This window comes from Nomascus leucogenys, chromosome 2 (genome assembly GCF_006542625.1).
Source record: "Nomascus leucogenys isolate Asia chromosome 2, Asia_NLE_v1, whole genome shotgun sequence".
Taxonomy (NCBI): domain Eukaryota; kingdom Metazoa; phylum Chordata; class Mammalia; order Primates; family Hylobatidae; genus Nomascus; species Nomascus leucogenys.
Window position 1 is genome coordinate 110,416,816 of NC_044382.1, and position 23,182 is coordinate 110,439,997.

The following is a 23,182-nucleotide window of genomic DNA, read 5'->3' on the forward strand; positions in this document are numbered from 1 at the left end:
ATGCCAATAAAAAAAAAATTAGAAATTTAGTGCTACAGCTAATGTGAATTTTTATCATTTAAGGTTTCTTTGAGGGAAAGGGGATGGAAAAGAGAAACAAAGATATAGTGCAACGTAGGAAAAATTATCTAATTATTGGTCAATAAATAAAAAGAGCTTTACTAGCTTAAGTAACTACTTTTCTACAATTCCTCAGTATTTAATAATGCCTCTCTCCCAAAGTCTCAAAGAGACATAAAGATTATTTTGCATGGTAACATTAAAATAACACTCATCTAAAAGAAATTAAGGTTGCTTAGATGAAAAAAATGTTATGTGGTAAAGATTTATTTATTGCATTTTAAATATTTTAAAGTCATATTGCAATATGTTGTGTCATATTAATATTATGTTGAAGTAAGTCAAAATGAATGTCAAATATGACTTATTTGAAAGTGTTTTGACACTATTCTATGTTTGGGTTAACTTGTACAAAAAATTAGCCCTTAATAGTATGTATTTGTTCCTCTTAATTTTAATACTACCTCTTTTTTTAGTCCAATAACAACCACAACTTCCCTTTGATCATCTCCATTCAAAGTTAATCACCTCTAATGCTTATGTCTTTCTAAAAGCTTCCCTTAAAAAAAAACTTTCTCTACAACCTACTTAAATTTATTATTTACAACACAATAGAAAGTCCAAGCTGTTTCCAAACATATCTTCCTAACTTTTGTTCTTAACGTTCTTTTGTGTTATTCTCACACCTGTAGAAATTATACATGCTTATCGTATTTTATGTTTTGTTTTTTTCTACTTACTAGCTATATTACATTACTTTAGTCTCCTCTTATAGAGATTATTCCATCCAAAGTGAGCCCTGATTTTGATTTCCCACAAGAACAACAGAAAAAGCACAGAAGGGTATGTTAATTTCCTCACTGTCCATTTTAAATTAAATTACACGTATAATTTCAATTAATAAAATCATTTATTAATATTATGCTCTATGTTATGTTAAGTTACTTAGGAAGATTACACATCCCCTTGCCTCTAATTAATTTACAGGAAGCTTTCAACTAATCTGTTTTCCTTTTGCAGTTTCCTTTTCCTAGGTTTTCTTCTCTAGTCTCCCTAAAGTTTAACAAATAATTCAGATTTTTCCTTACAGATTCCCTAACTTGCAAAAGTAGATTAATACGGACCACTGTACCTGACTACTAGAAATTGGGGAAGAAATGGTTGAAATTCATAAAAAGTATTAAAATCATTCGATATAGTTAATAACTTAGCATACACGTTTGAAAAACAATAAACAAACCATAAAAATTAGGATTAGTTTTAGTTGTTGTTAACCATCTATGAAATCAATTCACCTCTTGCCCTAAGGCTTACACTGCAAGAAGAAGAGGTTTTTCACTTCTTTTTTTTTTTTTTTTTTGGAGATGGAGTCTCTGCTCTGTCACCCAGGCTGGAGTGCAATGGTAAGGTTTCAGCTCACTGCAACCTCGGCCTCCCTGGTTCAAGCATTTCTCCTGCCTCAGCCTCCAAAGTAGCTGGGTGCCACCACACACAGCTAATTTTTTTTTTTTTTGTATCTTTAGTAGAGATGGGGTTTCACTGTGTTGGCCAGGCTGGTTTCGAACTCCTGACCTCATGGTCCGCCCACCTTGGCCTCCAAAAGTGCTGGGATTACAGGCATGAGTCATTGTGCCCGGCTGGGTTTTATCATTTCTAACATCCCTTCCGTTTCTAAATGCCTGGATTCCTTTAAATGTGTAATGCAATTTCAATCCTGAATTTTGTGTCTGTCATATTATAAACACCTGCACACACCACAATGACACTTCTGTTAAGAAAAATCACAGGGAGGCCGGGCACGGTGGCTCATGCCTGTAATCCCAGCACTTTGGGAGGCTGAGGCGGGCAGATCACCTGAGGTCGGGAGTTTGAAACCAGCCTGACCAACATGGTAAAACCCCATCTCTACTAAATATAAAAAATTAGCCAGGCATAGTGGTACGTGCCTGTAATCCCAGCTACTCAGGAGGCTGACGCAGGAGAATCGCTTGAACCCAGGAGGTGGAGGCTGCAGTGAGCCAAGATCGCACCATTGCACTCCAGCCTGGGCAACAAGACCAAAACTCCTTCTCAAAAAAAAAAAAGAAAAAAAAAGAAAAATCACAGGGGAAAAAAAATGCAAAAATCCAACACAACAGTGACGCATTTTCATTCACCAACAATGGGAGAGTAACTAATATACCCCTTCCTGAAAGTCAGTGTGACATTATCTATCAAAAACTAGAATGAGGAAGGCCTTCAAATCCAGTATTTGCACTTCTAGGAATCAAACCAAATGAATGACTTGCATGATTATGTAAACACATATGTTTGAGGATATACACTGCAACACTGGATATATAATATGCAGTTCATACTAAAAAACTCCAAACCCAAATTCTTAATTTCATTCCAATTCTGTTCTACCTAGTCTTCCACCTTCTAGTAAAAATGGCCCCAGCTGATCAAGCCAAATACCAAGGACTCCTTCATTCCTCCTTCACAATATATCCAACAGAGTCCTATTTCTTTTTCCTATAAAACACACTGAGAATCATTCATCTTCTGGATCTCTACTCCTACCACCCCAGTCTCAGCCACGTTTATCTCTCACCTGGACTACAATAAAAATTTCCAGAGTGATTGGCTCCCATTTACTCTTGTCTCTTGAACTCCAGTAAGATCATGCACTTCCCTGTATAAAACTCTTTCACAACTTTGCATTGCATTTCAAGCACAATCTAAATGCCTCCCTAGTGTCTACCTGCCTCTCCAAAACAGCCTCCCTTGCTTTGACAATGCTGACCAAAACTGACAATTCCTAAAACCTACCAAGCCCTCCTCTGCTGCAAAGCCCTTAACCATGTTTTTCTCCAGCCTGGAAATTATCTTTCAAGGTTAGCTCTTCACTATCCAGATATTATCATTGTAGCCTTTCTTGGCAAACATACTTAGCCTTTAACACAGTATTACTTCATTCTATTTGTCTCTTTACCCACTCACCTCAATTTTCAATTATCTTGTTCATTTGTTTATTAATTGCATACTTCTTCCCACTAATACATAAAATCCAGATGGCATGGAACTGTTTTACTGGTGTTATCTCAACACCATGTGTAGTCCATATCAATAAATATATATTATACGAATGGCAGAATAACAGGAGGGCAAGCTGAGTTTTTGCTTTCATTTGCTACATTTAAGCTATTATTTAAATTGAGTCAATTTACAGTAAAAATCTTAGATCAGCCAATTCCTCTATCTAACCTATTTCAATAATCTGCTAAAATAATGAAAAATGTTAATTAGATCAATAAGAACTTGGTGAAAACCTGCACAGTACACTACTAAAAGTTTATGATCTGGCTTCAGCAATCTTAGCTTCATCTCTGGTCACACACAAACACCTTAATTTGTGGCAATTTTCCTTTAGGAAAATAAGTTCTTCAGAATGGCCATAACTCCAGGTATAAATGGCAAGAGAGGAAGCTGAGAAGATCGTGGAAGACAGATCAGGCTTTGTACTGGAAGAAGTATTTACGTTTCAGTTTAGAGAGTCATAGATTTTTGAGCAAGATTTGTTTACTTAAGAACAAGAAAGACATCTGAGCAACTGAAAGGTTGAGGGCCTAGAAACAGCACAAAGATTACCACCTAAATGCTATGAACAAATAACTATCATAGAATCAGTAATATGTTTTCTTGTGTGGCAGATTAAAATTTAGATATTCCCTTACGATTTAGATTTCAATAGTGTTATACTAAAGCCTACGCTGCAATATGTGGCTTGTTCCTAAAACTACTCCCAGTGAAATTATGTCAAGTTGCCTTGTGCAGTCTTGTCCAATCTCGGATAATGTGCTAGAATCTATGTAAGTGCTCTTTCTGCTGATAACTTATTCTCCTTATCTTATTCATTCCAAACTCTACCACATTTTAAAAATACTCTCCATTCATCCACTTACATATTCTATTTTTACTTCTAAAATGAAGCCTACTTACCTAATAAGTGCACTTCTAAAACCATGCTATGTAATATATAATTTGTTATTGAGAATATTTTCCTGTTTGTTATCATTCTAGAATTGGAAAATTGATCTTGGGAAAGATTAATACTTTAATATTGTCTTAGTCCATTTGCATTGCTAAAAAGGAACACCTGGCCGGGCGCAGTGGCTCATGCCTGTAATCCCAGCACTTTGGGAGGCCGAGGCGGGTGGATCACAAGGTCAGGAGATCGAGACCACGGTGAAACCCCGTCTCTACTAAAAAAATACAAAAAATTAGCCGGGCGCGGTGGCGGGTGCCTGTAGTCCCAGCTACAACGGAGGCTGAGGCAGGAGAATGGCGTGAACCCGGGAGGCGGAGCTTGCAGTGAGCCGAGATCGCGCCACTGCACTCCAGCCTGGGCGACAGAGCGAGACTCCATCTCAAAAAAAAAAAAATAAATAAATAAAATAAATAAATAAAAAGGAACACCTGAGGCATTTATATAGAAAAGAAATTGATTTGGCTCACAGTTCTACTGTACAAGAACATAGTGCCAGCACCTGCTTCTAAGGAGGGCCTCTGGCTGCTTCCACTCAGGGCAGAAGGCAGAGGGGCAGCTAGCCAGAGATCACAGAGATCACATGGGGAGAGAGGAAGCAAGAGAGCTACAGGGGAGGGGCCAGAATCTTTTTTTGTTTGTAGAAAGTCTCACTATATTGCCCAGGCTGGTCTCTAACTCCCGAGCTCAAGGGATTCTTCTGCCTCAGCCTTCCAAAATGCTGTGATTTTAGGCGTGAGCCCCCATGCCTAGCTCAAACTCTCTTTAACAAACAGTTTTGTTGGGAACAAACAGAACTCACTGACCCCATTCCCAGGGCATTAATGTATTCATGAATGATCCACCTCCATGACCCAAACACCTCCCTCCAATATGAGGTTTAGGGAGACAAACATCCACACTATAGCAAATACTAATTTTCAATATTAACACACAAATCTAACAATCTTAACTTTTTAAAAATAATACCTATAGCATAACAGGCTGCAATTATCCTTTGTCTTTCATTTTCAGGGGTTAAGTAAGTGAATAAAGCCTCTGAGTTTATAACCATCTGATTTTATTCCTAATTATTTCAATATTTGCTATTAGAAGTCCCAGGAAGGACATTAAAATGTTAAGGTCTACTTTCATTTGTCCACCCTTCTGGCTCTACTATATTTGTTTTTTTATTAAAAATGTCATTGGGAAAAAATATGTATATAATTAAATTTCCTTTCTGAGACTTTGAATAATATATTTCTCCATCTAACGAAAGCAACCTACGATGACGGTTGCTCTGAAGTTCTGTGTTTCTTATCTAGGTCCAAAAGTAGAGCTAGTTTCATTTCTTAGGAAAAGTTCCACTTTTCTAAATGTCACCTCTCTTTGTCTCAAATCAGGAATCAACATGTCCAGGGTGCAGAGCTGTGAACACAGCAAATAAAAGTACAAAGGGAAAAACTAAAGATCTCAGAACTCCAATGAGGTCACAACCCGCAAAGGAAAACAAGTCATCTCTTTTTGAGGAGGACTGTGTATAATATGGGGAATAAGAATCAGAGGCTTAAAAACTTGGAGAACCACTGAAACGATGAATAATGTACAGTCTCTCTAATCTCCTATCTCATACAGTTCACACAATGAACAAACCAGTGAGCCATGGAAGAGATGTAAACCCTTACCATACTGTATAAGTGAATTGCAATATAAAGTTAATGACCTAGTTTTATCCACTTCTTTAGATTAAAACAAACATAAACACAACAGAAACTTACCTTCAAAAAGAGACCCCAATTTATATTCTCCACTGACAAATTGTGGCAATGAGAATACAAGTGCTCCCAGTCCAATCATAAAGGCTGCAAATGCAAGCCATCTCGGCTTATGTCCTCTTTCACCGAAGAATGATACAAATAAAGACAACAAACAGAATGAAATATCGTAGCTTGATGAAATCAGGCCAGTCAGGGAACTCTTCATTTCATAACGCTTCTCAATAGTGGAAATGCTAATATTTACTAGGCCATTAACTACAATACCTAAAAAACAGAAAAGTTGATGTGCATCATTAAAATTTTACCCTATGATTAAGATTATTAACACAATGAAGTAGAGTTTGATTATTCGTTTCTTTTGTTTTTTTAAATGTACCAGTTTTCAAAGTCTCAAAGTTTCAAAGTTAGGCAACCTAAACATATTTCCTTGAAAATCAGTTTGAGTTTTATTTTTATTTATTTATTTTTAATTTTTATTTTATTTATTTATTTTTTTGAGACAGAGTTTCACTTTCATTGCCCAGGCTGGACTGCAATGGCACGATCTGGGCTCACCGCCACCTCCACCTCCACCTCCAGGGTGCAAGTGATTCTCCTGCCTCAGGCTCTGGAGTAGATGGGATTACAGGCATGCGCCACCACACCTGGCTAATTTTTTGTATCTTGTTAGTAGAGATGGGATTTCACCATGTTGGCCAGGCTGGTCTTGAAATCCTGACCTCAGGTGATCTGGTGACCCGCCTTGGCCTCCCAAAGTGCTGGCATTACAGGTGTAAGCCAACGCGCCTGGCCCAGTTTGCTTTTTAAATTGTACACTTGTGAATTTTCAGGTGTCCAACAAAACTGATGCTTGCTGCATACTAAATTATAGTTAACTAGCCTTAATTCATTTTTCTTTAAATGATGAAGTCAAACTGGTAAAGTCCCATGAAGCCAGTTTGCTAGAGTTTCCAAGTATTAATATATCATACTCCCAGGGACCTCACTCAGAAGACTACAAAAGGTACAAGAGACCCCATAGGCCATTACAGTTAGGCTCAATTGCTTCCCAAATTATTCAATCCTTAAACATATTTATCTATGACAAGAGATAACTTTGACTATTACTTTGTCTCTTCCCTCCTCTCCCCAACTCCAAAAAAAGAGATAACCTTGATTTAGTCTTAGGAAGAAGAAATTGAGCTCTCAAACCCCTATTTTTTTCTAACATTCTTACAGATATCAAAGTTACCGTGCAAAGGATTCTAGAGCAAAAGTAAACATAAGTCTTTTAGCCACCTGTATTCTAAATTATATCCAAAGTAAAAGAAAAAACATACATTTATTATAACTATAGCGAAGGAATAGAAGGTAAACAAGGTAAGACTGAAAAATCTGAAAATTTTGACTTACTTAAAAATGTCCTGTCCAGATATAGATTAAACTTACAGGAGTTTTAAACATAACTATAAATTGAAAATTTTAAAAATCTGATTGAATTAACTAGAGATTCCTTTTACTTAGGTATGATAAATTGTTTTCATTCAATACCAGAATGAGTATATACATACAAGTCATGATCTCCACAAATCTCTTTAAATTTTGACTAAGACCGTAGCTTAAAATATATTTCAAAAAAAATAAATTCAACAAATTTAATAAGTTTCAAAACTCATATTTTTTACTTTTGTACCAGTTTCACAAGACTATAAGCCAATTTACAATTCTTGGGATTTCAAAATAAAGTACCTAAAATATCTTAGGATGACATTTTTATACGTTATCTAATAATACAAAATTTTCCGCATCCAATAAAATCAACTTCCCTATCACTTGCCATACTGATTAAAAATTAGTTAATAGAAAGCATTGTCTTTATGGTAAAACTTCTCTTTGAAAAAAAAAAATTTGTAAACTCCTCAGGAAGGATAGCACATTAATCCAATGACTTTTTTTTTTTTTTTTTTTTTGAGACGGAGTCTCGCTCTGTCGCCCAGGCTGGAGTGCAGTGGCGCAAACTCGGCTCACTGCAAGCTCCGCCTCCCGGGTTCACGCCATTCTCCTGCCTCAGCCTCTCCGAGTAGCTGGGACTACAGAGTGAATTCTATGCTATACAAGTTCCAAGAACATTACTTAAAAAAACAAAAACAAAAAAATCAGGAAATGCTCCGTACTACATCTCTCTATTGTAAATGAATGACAATAGGAAGCACATTAGAAAATTAAGTACTTAGAGAACCCCTGTTTGTCTTTGAGAAATGCTGGGTTAAATAAACTCATTTGACAAATTTTGTTTTTCTTTCCAATTAAATGTATATTTAAATATACCATGGAAATGATCTTAAGGATCGTGTTTGAGAAACATGGCAATAGTTTTCAGGCATTCAAACTTAAACTGAAATGTAAACTAATAATTTATTGGGTCGCACTTTTTATTATTATAATTTTTTTTTGAGACCTTGCCTCACTCTGTCACCAGGCTGGAGTGCAGTGGCGCCATCTCGGCTCACTGCAACCTCCACCTCCCAGGTTGGAGTGATTCTCCTGCCTCAGCCTCCTGAATAGCTGGGACTACAGGCGTGTGTGCCACCGCACCCGTCTAATTTTTGTGGTGTTTTGTTTTGAGACAGAGTTTCGCTCTGTTGCCTAGGCTGGAGTGCAATGACACGATCTCGGCCCACTTCAAACTCCACTTCCTGGGTTCAAGTGATTTTCCTACCTCAGCCCTCCAAGTAGCTGGGATTGCAGGCATGTGCCACCATGCCCAACTAGTTTTTGTATTTTTGGTAGAGACGGGGTTTCACCATGTTGGCCAGGCTGGTCTCGAACTCCTGACCTCAGGTGATCTGCCTGCCTCAGCCTCCCAAAGTGCTGCAATTACAGGCGTGAGCCACAGCGCCCGGCCATAATTTTTTGTAGTTTTAGTGGAGAGGGGGTTTCACCATGTTGGCCAGGCTGGTATCCAAGTTCTGACCTCAAGTGATCCGCCAGCCTCGGCCTTCCAAAGTCCTGGGATTACAAGCGTGAGCCACCATGCCCGGCCTATTAGGTCACTTTTATCTCAGATTAAGCTTCTTAAATTGGGGACCTCTGGGTAGATGCTGCTCCAGACTAAACCTGACAAATTTTCTACGAGTGACAATTATATTTGATAACAATTTTAGGCAATATTTTATATTAAATATAAAATGATATATTCTGGAATAATATAGAAATTTCAGAGGAATTTTAAGATAATACACAAGACTTTTTTACTTGTGTCCAACTTTTTTATCTTCGCATTCCTTTGACACTGTGATGCTTCACAATTACCAATTTTGTAAAACTATGATCAAGACATTAATGGAGTGGAACTTTGGTAGGGACAAGAAAAGTGGACAGGGAAATAATTCTTCAACACGAATCTACCTTCAGTAGAAGACCTGCAGCTGACTTGCAATCAATAAATGGTTTCTTAGCAAAGCAAGGGGCCCTGGGTTCCTTGAAGAGGAGGAATAAGAACAAAAAGTATACTTAGGCTTTGACTTAGTTTTCTATTAACTTTAAAAAATGAGCTGTTTCCAACCCTCTAAAAAATATATTTCTAAGGTTGTATTTCTTCCAATTAATCCTTGACTGATTATACAGAAAATATTCTCGGACTATGCCTCAAGTGACCAAAAAATATCTACGTGCCAATTCAACTAAGCTTCGTCATGTCCTTCATGATTCCTCTCCACCTCTTCTCCACCCTTCCTCAAAGTCAACTCGGGTTAACTTCCTATTTTCGTTCAACCTCTGTACTGAACACACCAGAAGCAGCTTTAACCTTCTCTGTGCCTTCTTTCAAGGGAGCTGTTCTCCCTCCAGGATATCACTCCTCCAAACTGAGCTTAGATTGCAAACCCCTGAGGGTATAAATCTGAACTGAATCTGTAACTCCCAAGAGAACCTAACAGAGATCCTAGAACAAAACAGATACTGGCTAACTAATGTAACACAATGAAGGTTAAGGCTCAACAAAGTCGGGAGCCTTTGCTAATTTACTCACTGGGCTCTTCTGGTGCCCACATACTCCCAAACTAAATACACTCACAAAACATGAATGTTTGTATCTAATTTATACGATAGATTTTACATAGCTTTCTTCCTTGTAAGGCGTCCCACTCCCACCTGCAAAGGTATTACTCCTTCCCCTGAGGCAATGAAACAAATGTAAAAGTAAAAGACCTTTAAAGAGGGCCTAGGTAAATTTTTGTCTTTATAATGTAAAATAAACTCCCCCAGGGTATACCTTTCCCAAAGGAAGGTTCTTGTAATCTTCCCTGAAAGTCTTGAATCCGCTAAACTGAGGTAAAATACAAAAGAGAAAAAGGCTTGTATAGCAAGTTTGAACTGTAGCGATAAAGGAGAAGCTGAACTTTGGAAGGCTGGCTGGGGCCGGTAGGTTGGCCTTGGTGAGAACGCACGCAAGTTCCAAACCCGGGGCCACCTTGCAGGGCGCGTCCACCGCCCCACGTACCCCGCTCACCTGCCCTCTCCCCCGGCTGGCTCGCCGTGCCCACCTCGCTCTCCACTGGCCCGAGCCTCGAGCGGGCGCTGGACTTTACCTTGTGTGACGGCCAAGAGGCAGTAGTGAAGCAGAAAGCCTCGAGGTGTGTTGCACCGCTGGAGACATTGAGGATGGAAGTTCCTCCAGCCGTAAGGCCCCTCCTCAAACTCGGACAGCGACAGTGACCGGAGCTTCTCTTCGGAGACATTGGGAGGGGCTGAAGGCAGAGATGGCTCTGGTGACTTCTGGGGCTCCTGGGGCTTCTGAAGCTCCTGTGGCTGCGAATTCTCTCTCTGAGGGTCAGAGGACGAGGCAGAGACTTCGATCTGGGAGGGGGACGCAGACAAGCGGCGCAGGATGTCTGGGCTGGAGGGGACGAAAGCCAAGTTCTCAATACCTTTGGCGCTCTTCATGTCTGGATGGGTTCTCCCGACTCCGGTGCTTCAGAGCAGCAGAGCCAGGTCCCTCTCTGGCTCCTCCCATAGGCAGGTGACAGCGCCCCCGTGCGGGAAGCTTCCCGCCTCCCGGCCCTCCAGCCTCCAGCGCGCTCTCAGCCACCGCCTGAACCTTCCTACTCCAGCTCGCGGCTGTCTGGAGCGCAGAGCGCGCAGTGGGGGCGTTAGCGCCCCAGCCTGTGGCTTTGGCTCTCAGCTGTGCCTCACCCGTCGCCTCAGGGGCCAACCGGAAGGCGCGGGGTGGGCGTGCCACCCGGCGGCAGCTGAGGGGGCGAGTGTTCTCACCCCACAGCCTTCGACCGGAGTCCGCCTCCGCCCGAGCCCCTGCGGTTCTGACCTGAGCCTTCAGCCCGCAGCGCGCCTCCCTTGAGCCCAAGCACTGGGAACACCCAGAGACTGAGAGTCTCTGGCCAAAAGCTCCCCCTGGGTGCTGACAGGAAACCTGTAAACAGTTGCATCAGGAGATTGTTCAAGAAACTATCTTGCGTTTTTCTTCCTTTGCTGTTTACCAAACCAGGCTAGGCTTGGACTACAAGAATCAAGACGTCAGAGGTATACTTTGGTTCATGAGCATCTTGATAAGACTTTTGCCTGTCATCCTGTTACTGGTAGAAGGTGTCCAGGTTCTTGGCATCTTGAAGAAAGAATTGAAGAAAACGCACAAACAAAGCAAGGAAGGAATGAAGGGGTTTATTGAAAATGAAAGTACACTCCACAGTGTGGGAGCGGGCGAGCATAGGGGCTCAAGGGCCCGGTTACAGAATTTTGGGGAGTTTAAATACCCCCTAGAGGATTCCATTGGTTGCTTTGGGTATGCCCTATGTAAAGGGAGAAGATGAAGTAAAGTTACAAAGTCATTTATGGCCTACGCCCTATGGAGAGGATATTTCCTGTTATAGCTGAAGTGTGAATAGGCCTTATGTTTCCTGCCTCCAGACCCTATTTTCCTGCCTCAGTCCTCCTTAGAAAAAGAAATGCACCCCACCCCACCCCCATCACTACCAGGATGAACACCACAGCATAACCACCGCTTTGCTTTTCCTTCGAAACTGAAGGACAAGAAATTGTCTCTGTGCTGTATATTGCATATCCAAGATAGACAGTGATGACAATCACGTAAATAATTTCTTTTTTTTTTTTTTTTTGAGACGGAGTCTCGCTCTGTTGCCCAGGCTGGAGTGCAGTGGCGTGATCTTGGCTCACTGCGAGCTCTGCCTCCCGGGTTCACGCCATTTTCCTGCCTCAGCCTCCCAAGTAGCTAGGACTACAGGCGCCTGCCACCACGCCTGGCTAATTTTTTGTATTTTTAGTAGAGACGGGATTTCACCGTGGTCTCGATCTCCTGACCTCGTGATCCATCCTCCTTGGCCTCCCAAAGTGCTGGGATTACAGGCGTGAGCCACTGCACCGGGCCCGACAATCATGTAAATAATTTCTACTGGGCCAGGAGCGGTGGCTCACGCCTGTAATGCTAGCACTTTGGGAAGCTGAGGCGGGTGGATCACCTGAGGTCAGGAGTTCAAGATTAGCCTGGCCAACATGGTGAAACACTGTCTCTACTAAAAATACAAAAATTAGCCAGGTGTGGTGGTGCAGGCCTGTAATCCCAGCTACTTGGGAGGTTGAGGCAGGAGAATCACTTGAACTTGGGAGGTGGAGGGTACAGTGAACCAAGATTGTGCCACTTCACTCCAGTCTGGGCGAAAGAGTGAAACTCTGTCTCTTAATAATAATAATACATTTCTACCTGTGGAATAAATAAGAAAAACACTTTGAAGAGCTTAACACCACTGTGTCATGGTAGGTACAATTTAGTCATTCATTCTTTCACTTAACACAGACACAAAAAATTCTTGTGTCCTGGGTGCCAAACATTGTTCTAAGTTCTAGGGGTACACAAGTGAACAAAAACTGGCAAATACCCCTACCCTTACGGTGCTTGTGTTTTAATAGGAAACAGACAGTAATAATACATAGCACATGGCACATAGTATGATTAATACTATTTCGTGAAACTTTTGTTTCAATTATGTATGCTGTGTTTACTGGGTTGAGAGACAGATATAAAATATGTATCTTACTTTGGACAGAGGTACATTCTGTTGCCTGTTCCCTCACAATTGAAAAAACTCTAGACTGGCCAGCCAGGCGCAGAGGTGCAGGCCTGTAATCCCAGCACTTTGGGAGGCCAAGGTGGATGCCCTGAGTGCGGGAGTTTGAGACCAGCCTGGGCAACACGACAAAAGCCTGTCTCTATCAAAAATACAAAACTTAGCCTGGCATGGTGGTGCACGCCTGTACTCCCAGATACTTGGGAGGCTGAGGTGGGAGGGTCGCTTACAACCTGGGAGGCTGAGGTTGCAATGAGCACTCTAGTTGTGCCATAGAGCCAGACCTTGTCTCAAAAAAGTAAGAATTAAAAATAAAAATAAATACTAGATTGGCCTAAAACATGGGGAAAGAGTAGAGTAGGAGCTAACATTTAAAATGTCTGCTATATGCCCCATTATTAAAATCTTTACAAAAGCAGCTGCACTGTTATATATAGTTTACATACTGAGGAAACCACATCTCATAAAGAATTAGTAACTGTCCCAAAGTCACATAGCTAATAAGTGAACTGCCACTTAAGGATCTGAACTCAGCTCTCTTAGCCAGAAGTCTTCCCTGAACTTTGCATTTTCTGTCTTTTAATAACTACAGTGTATCTCCATCAGGTTAAATTATTGCATAGTAATTTTAAGAGATCAAAATTCAAAATTCTCTGATATTTGTGAGGCTTAGAAGATTAATGCTGCTCTGAAAACCTCAGATTTTGGAGGTATTCAAATTAAGCATGGTATGTAATCCTCCTGGGCTTGCTTTCTACAAAAATGGACCCAAAGTAGGTAACTATTTTGATGACCATTTTATCTATGGAATACGAAGTAATTTACACAACCAGCAAATTTTGTTTTGATGAGATGTGGTTACATACAATCATGGCTTAAGACTATTTTGCAGCTGTGACTTAATAAATCCATGCTATACTATCAAAATCAGAGTAGTGTAATCATCGTGCACTTAAATTCATACTAAGGAGAAATCTCCACTCTCACAGTGTTAGAGAGAGAATTTTGGTTAAAGATTAGCAAAATTGCTATTGCTTCATCTTAAATACATCTTGCTCTTACTGAAAGTTTCAATTTCCTGTTCCCTTACATTCTTTATGCTGCAGGGATGGAAGGGGCTCAGGTTTGCAACAAAAACCAAAAAACAAAAATAGAAAAGAAAACTTGGTAGTTTTCATCTCTGATAATTCTATGGAAAAATGCACATTTTAAAATTAATTATTTGGTCAATCTAGGTTAAATCTGCCTCTAATAAACACAGTCAAAATATACCATCTTAAATTTCAGAAGGTAATTGATAGTTTACTCTTCATATAGTACATTTTATTTGCTATGTTTTTAAAGGGTGGAGAATGGGAGAAAGAAAATGTCCAAAATTTATGGTAAGGCTACAACACTGTAAACAGAAGCAGTCCCTGTCTCTGGATATCATTCTCTGGGATGTACAGTAGGTCTTTCCTTTCAGGAATTGGATGAAACAAGGTGAAGTGGCTTAATGACAGAAGTTTTCAAGATTGTCCTATTAACTCCCCTTGCTCTGATTCCATGCTTAAGAGCGATCTTATGATTTGGGCCTTCCATGTAGATATGTATACTGGATGAAAATGTATTGATATGCCTATCTTGAGTACTTCATCATTTTCTCCTCTGTGTTGTTAATGCTTTATTAGTTCCCTTCTGGTTTTAGACTAAATGTGAACCCTTTAGCAGTATAACATTATAAGCTCATAGAATATTAAAATTAGAGGGATCTTGACAGTGGCTGATTACAAACATGGTCAAATGTGAATATTGTTAAGGTTAATTACAAATCCTAGTATTAAAGGTTTATTAATATCACAGCAGCTTACATTAACTGAATAAAAGCAACCAATCTAAGTGACCATCTTAGTATTATTGATTTATCTTTTCAATTTTAAATGTTTCACAAAACATATAGTTAAAAATAATAAGTTAAATCTAAGAAAAAAATGAACACTGAACTGTATTGTTTTTAATACTGTTTTAAATTGCATTTACACAGAAATATATAATCATATTGAGAAGAAATGCAACTGTACTTTTTCTTTTCATCTTATTAATCATAAATCATTAAGAAATGCATACACAAGCAGGGCGCGGTGGCCCACACCTGTAATCCCAGCATTTTGGGAGGCCAAGCCAGGAGGATTGCCTGAGCTCAGGAGTTCGAGACCAGCCTGGGCAACACGGTGAAAACCCATCTGTACTAAAATACAAGAAATTAATTGTGGCATGTGCCTGTAGTCCCAGCTACTCAGGAGGCTGAGGCAGGAGAATTGCTAGAACCTGGGAGACGGAGGTTGCAGTGAGCCAAGATCACACCACTGTACCACTGCACTCCAGCCTGGGTGACACAGCGAGACTTGATCTCTAAAAAAAAAGAAAGAAAGAAAAAGAAATACATACATAAACATGGCTGATAATAATTATTTGAAACAAAAACATGTCAACATTTAATACAGTAATCCTATAAGAAAGCAAACAAAGTAGATAGTAAAACACTAGTGTAAAAATTACAGAAGTCCCAGAAGACTCTCCAAGTTGAGCAGACAGAGCTGAAAGTCCAACAACACTAAGACAACTAGAATTTGCAAAGCAGAGTACCTAAAAGGAGAAAGCTGTATAGAGGGATGTGCAGAGTGTCCCCTCCTGTATTCAGCAGATATAGAGAGCGTATGGGTGTGAAGAGACTGTTCTAGTCCAAGGAAAGAATCATCTTAAGGGATTAGAGGAATAGTGGCTCGTGCTGGCTCACACAGGGCCTTAGGAAGGTGGAATAAAGAAGTTTTCAGACATTGAAAAAAAAACTGAAATAACCAAAAGCACCTACAACCAAGAAATGTTAAAAAGAAGTCCTTCAGGCAGAAGGAAAATGATACCAGGTAGAAATACTTTTCTATATGAAGGAATGAAGAGAATCAGAAAGGAGGAGATGGAGCTTAAGATGCATAGATAAATATGTAAGATTTTTTTCTTATTATTTCCATCTCTTTAAAAGATAATTCACTGTTGAAAAATAATAATAAATTATTACAGGAGTTATAAGATATGTAAAGGTAAAATGTGTGACAATAATAGTGCAAAGGCCAGGAAAAGAGAAATGGAAGTATGCTATTGTAAATGTCTTTTACAGAAAGTGATGTATGTGTCTCATAAATGAAGTGATATAATATCAAAGGTAGAATATGATAATGATTGTTACTATAAGCCTTAGAGCAACCTCAAAATGGCTACAATAAAAAACAGTAAGAAAAGGAGATAAGGTGGAGTCATGAAAGATATTCAGGTAATCCAAAAGAAGGCAGCAAAAGAGGACAAAGGAAACAAAAACTGTATTGGAAAAAAAAGAAAATCAGTAGCAAGACAATAAGTTGGGCCTAACCATATTAATAATCACATTAAATGTAAACAGTGTAAACATTTTATTTAAATGGAAAGGATTGCCAGATCTGATATAACATGCAAGAACCAGTTAAATACTACCAATAAGAAACACATTTTAGGCCAGGTACAGTGGCTCACACCTGCAATTCCAGCACTTTGGGAGGCCGAGGCGGGTGGATTGCTTGAGGTCAGGAGTTTGAGACCAGCCTGGCCAACATGGTGAAACCTTGTCTCTGCTAAAAATACAAAAATTAGCCAGGGTGGTGGCACATGCCCGTAATCCCAGGTACGCAGGAGTCTGAGGCAGGAAAATTGCATGAACCCCTGAGGCCAAGGTTGCAATGAGCCGAAATGGCACCACTGCACTCTAGCTGGATGACAGAGCAAGACTCCATCACAGAAAAAAAAAACAACAAAACAACAACAACAACAACAAAAACACATTTTACATATAAAGGCTAATAGACTAAAAGTAAAAGAAAGTGGGAAATCATGCTTACACTAAAAATGGCCTAGAAATTTGATAGTTAGATGAAATGGACAAATTTCTTATAAGACAAATCACAAAGATCTCTCGAGGTAATATAGAATCTAAACAAGACTTTATCTACTAAAGAAATTGAACTTTCGGTTTAAAACCTTCCCATAAAGAAAGTCTTAGGCTAGATGACTTTAGTGGTGAATTCTACCAAGCATATAAGAACTAATACCAATTCTAAACAAATTCTTTCAGAAAATCAGAAGTGATTCCAACTCATTCTATGGTGCCAGAATTATTCATCATTTGTCTGGACTTCATCATAGTATCCACCCCAAATTACCTTTTATCCTTGTGGTTATGATAAATAAATGTGTATTAATTGACAGTAACTATTAGTATACTTGAGACAGATAATTCTTTTTGATTGAATGACTATAACAAAACAATGACTGAGTAACAGATTCGTGTCAACATAGAGAAAGAACTTTAATAAATGCTGAGAACATGTATTAGGATAAGCTATCAAGAATGTGAGGGCCATCTGGCTGCAACATCTTTCACCCCATTGATCATCAGGGTTGATTCGGCTGATGTGGCTGGCTAGGGGGGGTGTCCCCTTCCTCCCTCACTGCTCCATGTGAGTTGCTCTGGAAGCTGTGTCCTGGGTCTAAGAGGACAACCGTCTCCAGTAGAGGAGGCCGGGTCTTCCCTCAAGAATATACGAGTAGCTGTGCTTCCCTGCTAGAACCTCCAAACAAGCTCTCAAGGACAGGCTATCAAACAATCCCATGTGGTAAAAACAATAAACAATGGCTCTCCTGGAACGTTTTCCTTCAAATTATGAATTCATGGATCCATGTTCTTCCCGTTTTCTGATTCTCTCATTTCAGAGTTATTTTCTCCCTGCAAGTAAATTGGGGACAGGGTGAAGATCTTCATGCTAGATGTTTCTGCCCAGCACTGAAATATATCATATGGTATTTTTGCCCATATGCCGCTGACCAAAACTTAGTCCCTTGCCCTACCAAGATATGAGAGGGGTTGGTTATGTAGTTGTCCTGTATGCCAGGAGGAAAGTAAAATAACTTGGTCAACACATAGCAATGTATCTGCCATAAATATTATGAATACTTTGTATGACAGCATCAGGACCAAACAAGCTAAAGCCATGATTCATATCTAGCAAGCTGATATAAGTTAAAAAATTTTTACAAATCAACTTAAATCAAAACTGTAAGATAAGAGAGATTTATCTAAACATCAGCAAATTAAAACATAGGTCGAAAATAAATGTGAAGGACATTAATTAAAGTATCGAATCCAGGTTAATGTTTTTCTCTCTATCTGTGCCATTCAGACTATCCCAAAATATTATATTGAATTATAAATGTTGCACTAAAAGAACCATTGACTAATGGGAGCAAGCCCAATAATAACGTAGTTAAAATGAAAAAAAATTGAAATTTGTCATATGAAAATTAGTTGAAATAACTTGAAATTTTATCCTAAAGAAAATATGTAGTGGTTAACATGATAGTTGTCGTAAAATATTTGAGTAGGGGCATCATTTATTACAGTTATCAGACTTATATTTTTATGAATCTTAAGATTAGTACAAGTGCCTTGTATATAGAAGGAAAATATGGGCTCAATATAAATAAAATTACTTTATAAATACAGCAATTGTTCCAAAATGTGATCCAGGAACCCCTGAGGAAACTAAGACCTTCAAGGGGTCTGCAAGTTCATAATTATATTAAAAATAATACTAGGATGTTATTTGCCTTTTAGACTCTCATTTTCTTACATAAGTCGCTGTAGTATCTGCAGTAAAAAAAATTTTAAGAAACAACAAAACAATCATTTTCTTACAAGTGTGCAGTGGAGTTTTCCAGAGGCTACCTGACATGTTGTGTCACAAAAAAGAAAACATAAGAACCCTTTATTAGGACAGAAATTAAAAAGATTTTTCAAGAGGTAAACCATTCCATTCTTCTCGCTATAATTTTTGAAAATATAATTTTTTAATTTAAAAAGTATAAATATACAATGGGTTTATTAGTAGTAGTTAATTAATTTAGTATTAAAACAACTCATTTAATTTCTAATATAATAAGTATCAATGGCTATACTCCATTAAACAAAAGTTTTTTGGGATCTTCAATAAGTTTTGGTTTTGTTTTGTTTTGGTTTTTCTTTACAAAACATGAGCTAGGAAAGACTCAGTAAGTTCTAAGCGTAAAAAGGGGTATGGAGACCAAAAAGTCTAAAATCCAGCGAAGTAGAGCTATACAAAATAGGATTGACTGCCTTAATACATAATGAGTTGTCTATCACTAGAGTAGCTAGCTGGTCAGTTATTAGGGATATTGTGTGAGGCATGCATACGATAGGAATTGGGTTGGAAAGCCACTGAAGCCTACTCCAAAACTAAAATTTAATGATGCTTAAACTCTGTAATCATTGATTCATTTTATAAAATACTGATAAGAACATAAAGTTAGTTAAAATTTTTGTCAAAAATCTACTGTGTCAGAGCCATAATTAGAATTCTCTTGTCTTTCCACTACACCACTTTTATTCCTTCCCCAAATCTTATTCCTTTAGTTATCAACATTACATCTACCTCTAGGCCTTGGCCAGGCAAACAAATAGACTGTTCTGTCCTAACTGGAACCATTCATGAGCTCAGCGTCTAAGATGTTTGTTGGTTTCCATCACCTTCCTTTCTCAGCACTCCTTGACTGAATCGAACATAGACCTCTCAGTCTTCTGATGTGCTGTTTGTTTACCTTGACTCTTGCTCTCTATGTATATCCAAGGCATTCAAAGTATATATTAGCAAAGAAAGACAAAGATTCAGTCCTGGGAGGTGGGTAGGAAGTAAGAAAACAAGAATGAAGCAAATGAAAACAATACCTAATTTTGAGATGATCCATGGCAGCGGTCCCCAAGTCTCCAACCTTTTTGGCACCAGGGACCAGTTTTGTGGAAGACAATTTTTCCATGAATGTGGGTGGGGGTGGGGTGCAGATGATGGTTTGAGGATGAAACTGTTCCACCTCAGATCATCAGGCATCAGGTTCTCATAAGGAGCGCACAATCTCACATGCAGTTCACAACAGGGTTCAGGGTTCCCGCTCTTAGGGGAATCTAATGCCCCATTGATCTGACAGGAGGTGGAGCTCAGGCAGTAATGCTAGGTCTCCCGCCACTACCACCTCCCGTGCAGTCCTGTTCCTAATAGGCCATGGCCCAGTACTAGTCCCTGGCCTGGAGTTGGGGACCCCGATCTATTGGATGAGATGTCATAAAACACTAAGGCACATACAATTGGACACCAACAAATACTTTCCCAAATAACAGGCCTGAATATAAAAGGTATACTAAATGGATGTCCTGCAAGACTTCCTAAGGAAATCAGTGAGTACAGAATTTTATGAGCACAAAAAATGTAAGCATGGACATTAATTAATTGTTGTGATGTATTTGTCATAATATTCAAGCATGATTGTTGTGTCAATGTTTTGGAATCAATTACATGCTGTTTTAAGATTTTCATGGTTTTCATGTTTCAGAAGTTTATACCTGTATTTCCTTGGGGAAAAAAAAATCAAGGCTGTAGCCGAAATTCTAAAGTGAAATTAAGGCAGCAAAATAAAACTGCCCACTGGATGCTTGGGATGATAGCAGCCAGGAGAGGCTGACCTGGAAGATGGTTTCCTACTGCCAGTAGGTGCCCTGGAGAAAATTTCAATAATCTCCAAACATTTTTGCAATTAGTATCTGGATATTTAGAAAGAAAAGGACCCATTTATTATGATCCCTGCTTCTGATGTAGTAGATACAGAAATGTTGTGGGATTTTTTGAGTCCTAAAAGAATAAAGACCAGAATACCAGTTTGGATATTTTTAAGAGAACGGATTGAACAAAGAGAGTAACACCAACTTGGCGTCATATAATTTGAACCTCACATAAAAATGTCAAGATTTTTAAAATGTGGCTGTTTTGATAGAAGGCAAAACACAAATACTTAAAAACCTTAATAAGTAAAATTTTCTTTTAATCTCAGGTCTATTCGCACAAGGAACGTAAAATATACCACTGAAATAGCAATTTCACTGATTTTCAACTTAAAATAAAATTAAACAATAAAAAAAGGAGGAAAGAAATTTCATGTCTTTGTGCCTAGCTATTCAATAACACACACTTATTTAGCAGTTATACACTTATCAATACTCACCAATACACTTAGGTGCTGGAAATGTTCTGTGTCATAATTGTGGTTACATGACTGTACAGTAAATCCTCACTTAGGGTTGTCCATGGGCCCTTGGAAACCGTGACTGTAAGCCAAACGAGGTATAAGGAAACCAGTTTTGCCTTAGGCTAGTTGATATAAACAAGTGTAAGTTCCTGCCCATGTTTCTGATTACAGAAACAACAAAATTCTAAATAAAGACCAAAATATTTCTAATGTTAAATACTGGAAAAAAAAAGTGAGTTATACATATGTATAAGAAAGATTAATAAAAACAAAAGATAATTATTTACAGCTTATTCCAGTTCAGGGTAGTGAGTGGGCAGAGCCTGTCCTGGCAGCACAGGGGCAAAGCAGGAAGCAGCCCTGTGCTGGACAGGACCCCATCCCCCCGCAGAATGGGCTTGCAGGTTCACTCACACTCGCTTAGACAGGCACCACTGAGACACTCCAGTTCACCTAACCAGCACAGCTTTTGGATGTGGAAGGAAACAGAGGTGTCCAGAGAAAACTCACGCAGACAAGGGGAGAATGAGCAAACTCTACACAGGGGCTCCAGCAGGGAGTTATTTTTTTCTTTGTTTCTCATCAATGTCATAACAAAATGATGGTGAACAAAGTGACCTTATTCGAGGATCTGCTGTATTCTTGCAAATTTCATCAAATTATACCCATAAAATTGGTGAGCTTTGTGTGTAAATTACACCTAAATAAAACAGATTTTTAAAAATCTGTTTGAATTTAGTAAAAAAGGCAAACTAGGCACATATATTTCAAAAGGTCTTAATGCATTATCTCAATATCTACAATACTGATGCCTTGCCATTTGTTGGCTGTGTGACATTGGGCAAGTTATTCCACTTCTCTTAATTTCCTTTTCTGTAAAATGGAGAAAATAGCAGCTGTGGTATAGGACCGTGATGTGACAATTAAATGAGTTAATTCATTAATATGCCTGGCAGAATATCTGGCACATAAGAAGGACTCCATTCAGTTATTCATACACTCTTAAATTCATGATCTACTACATGGAAATTGTTTTACCAAGGCCTTGGTATACAGCGGAGGATAAGATAGATATGTCCTTGCACTTATGGAGCTCTATATCCTAGCTTGGGGGAAAACTATTCATAGTAAAAATGAAAGTACCTGAAGATAACTGTATTTGCTAGGCAGGCAATCAAAATAGGTGCATATGGTAGAGAGAGACCAGATGGTTTCTTTAGTTGGAGTGGTAAGGAAAGGCCTGTCTAGGAACTAACACTGAAACTGAGATCCGAATGGGGAAAATTTAAAGCTAGCCTGCACAAACCTGAAGGGATTTGTTAGCTAAGGCAAACTGTGTTTTTGTCCATTAGGGTCACAGGAACATTTGGAAGCTTTTAAGCAGATAAATGACTATTTAATTCATGCTTTAAAATACTAACATGGCTCATGCGTGGCACTGGATTTGGGAAGCCCAAGAATCTATCAGGAAATTGTATTAGGTTCAGCTGTGAGTTACAGAAAAGAAACAAAATCATATTACTTTGAAACACAATATAAGTTTATTTTGTTTTCAAGAGGTCCAGATGTAACCAGTTCATGGTGGTATGGTAGTCCAAGGAGTCAGAGATTCATGCTCCTTCTACTCTATTGTTCTACCATATGTGGTTTCCACTTGCCAAATTAATTTTTGGCCCAAAGTGACTCCTGAAGCTCCTGCTATTAAATTACATCTGAATTTCATCTAATAGGAAGAAGGAAAAAAATGAAAAAGGACACTGCCTGGAAGTTGCATACGCCACATTTGTTTACATCGTTTAAGCCAGAAATCAGTCACACCTGGCTAAAGGAAAGCCTGTAAGGTAGTGTTTATTATAAGCAGCCATGTGGCTCATTAAAAACCTATATTTCAATTACAAAGGAAGAAAGGATAAATTATATTTAGAAGATCGTGGTAAATAACAATAACTTAGACTAAAAGAGGAGGATTCACAGTGGTGGTGAAAGAAAGATTGCTGGGTGGGCCTCGTCTTTCTAATGGAACTATGCTGTAGTGTGCAGATTTCTCCTTTGGGATTGTATAGTGTTATACAGCAGATTGCTCCCACCCCTCCACTTTTTTTTTTTTT

The 23,182-nt window shown here is 38.9% G+C and overlaps 1 protein-coding gene across 1 annotated transcript in view; it reads right to left on the minus strand.

Annotated features, from left to right (window-relative positions):
- The window catches only part of SLCO4C1 (solute carrier organic anion transporter family member 4C1), a 64,854-nt gene extending 53,800 nt beyond the window's left edge, over positions 1–11,054 (minus strand). Inside the window, exons 1-2 of the mRNA XM_003259799.4 lie at positions 10,413–11,054; positions 5,845–6,108 (exon numbers count right to left, since the gene is read on the minus strand). Of these exons, the coding sequence (XP_003259847.1) occupies positions 5,845–6,108; positions 10,413–10,767 (619 nt within the window). The 5' untranslated portion in view covers positions 10,768–11,054. The remainder of the gene's footprint in view (positions 1–5,844; positions 6,109–10,412) is intronic.
- Positions 11,055–23,182: the final 12,128 nt, after the last annotated feature.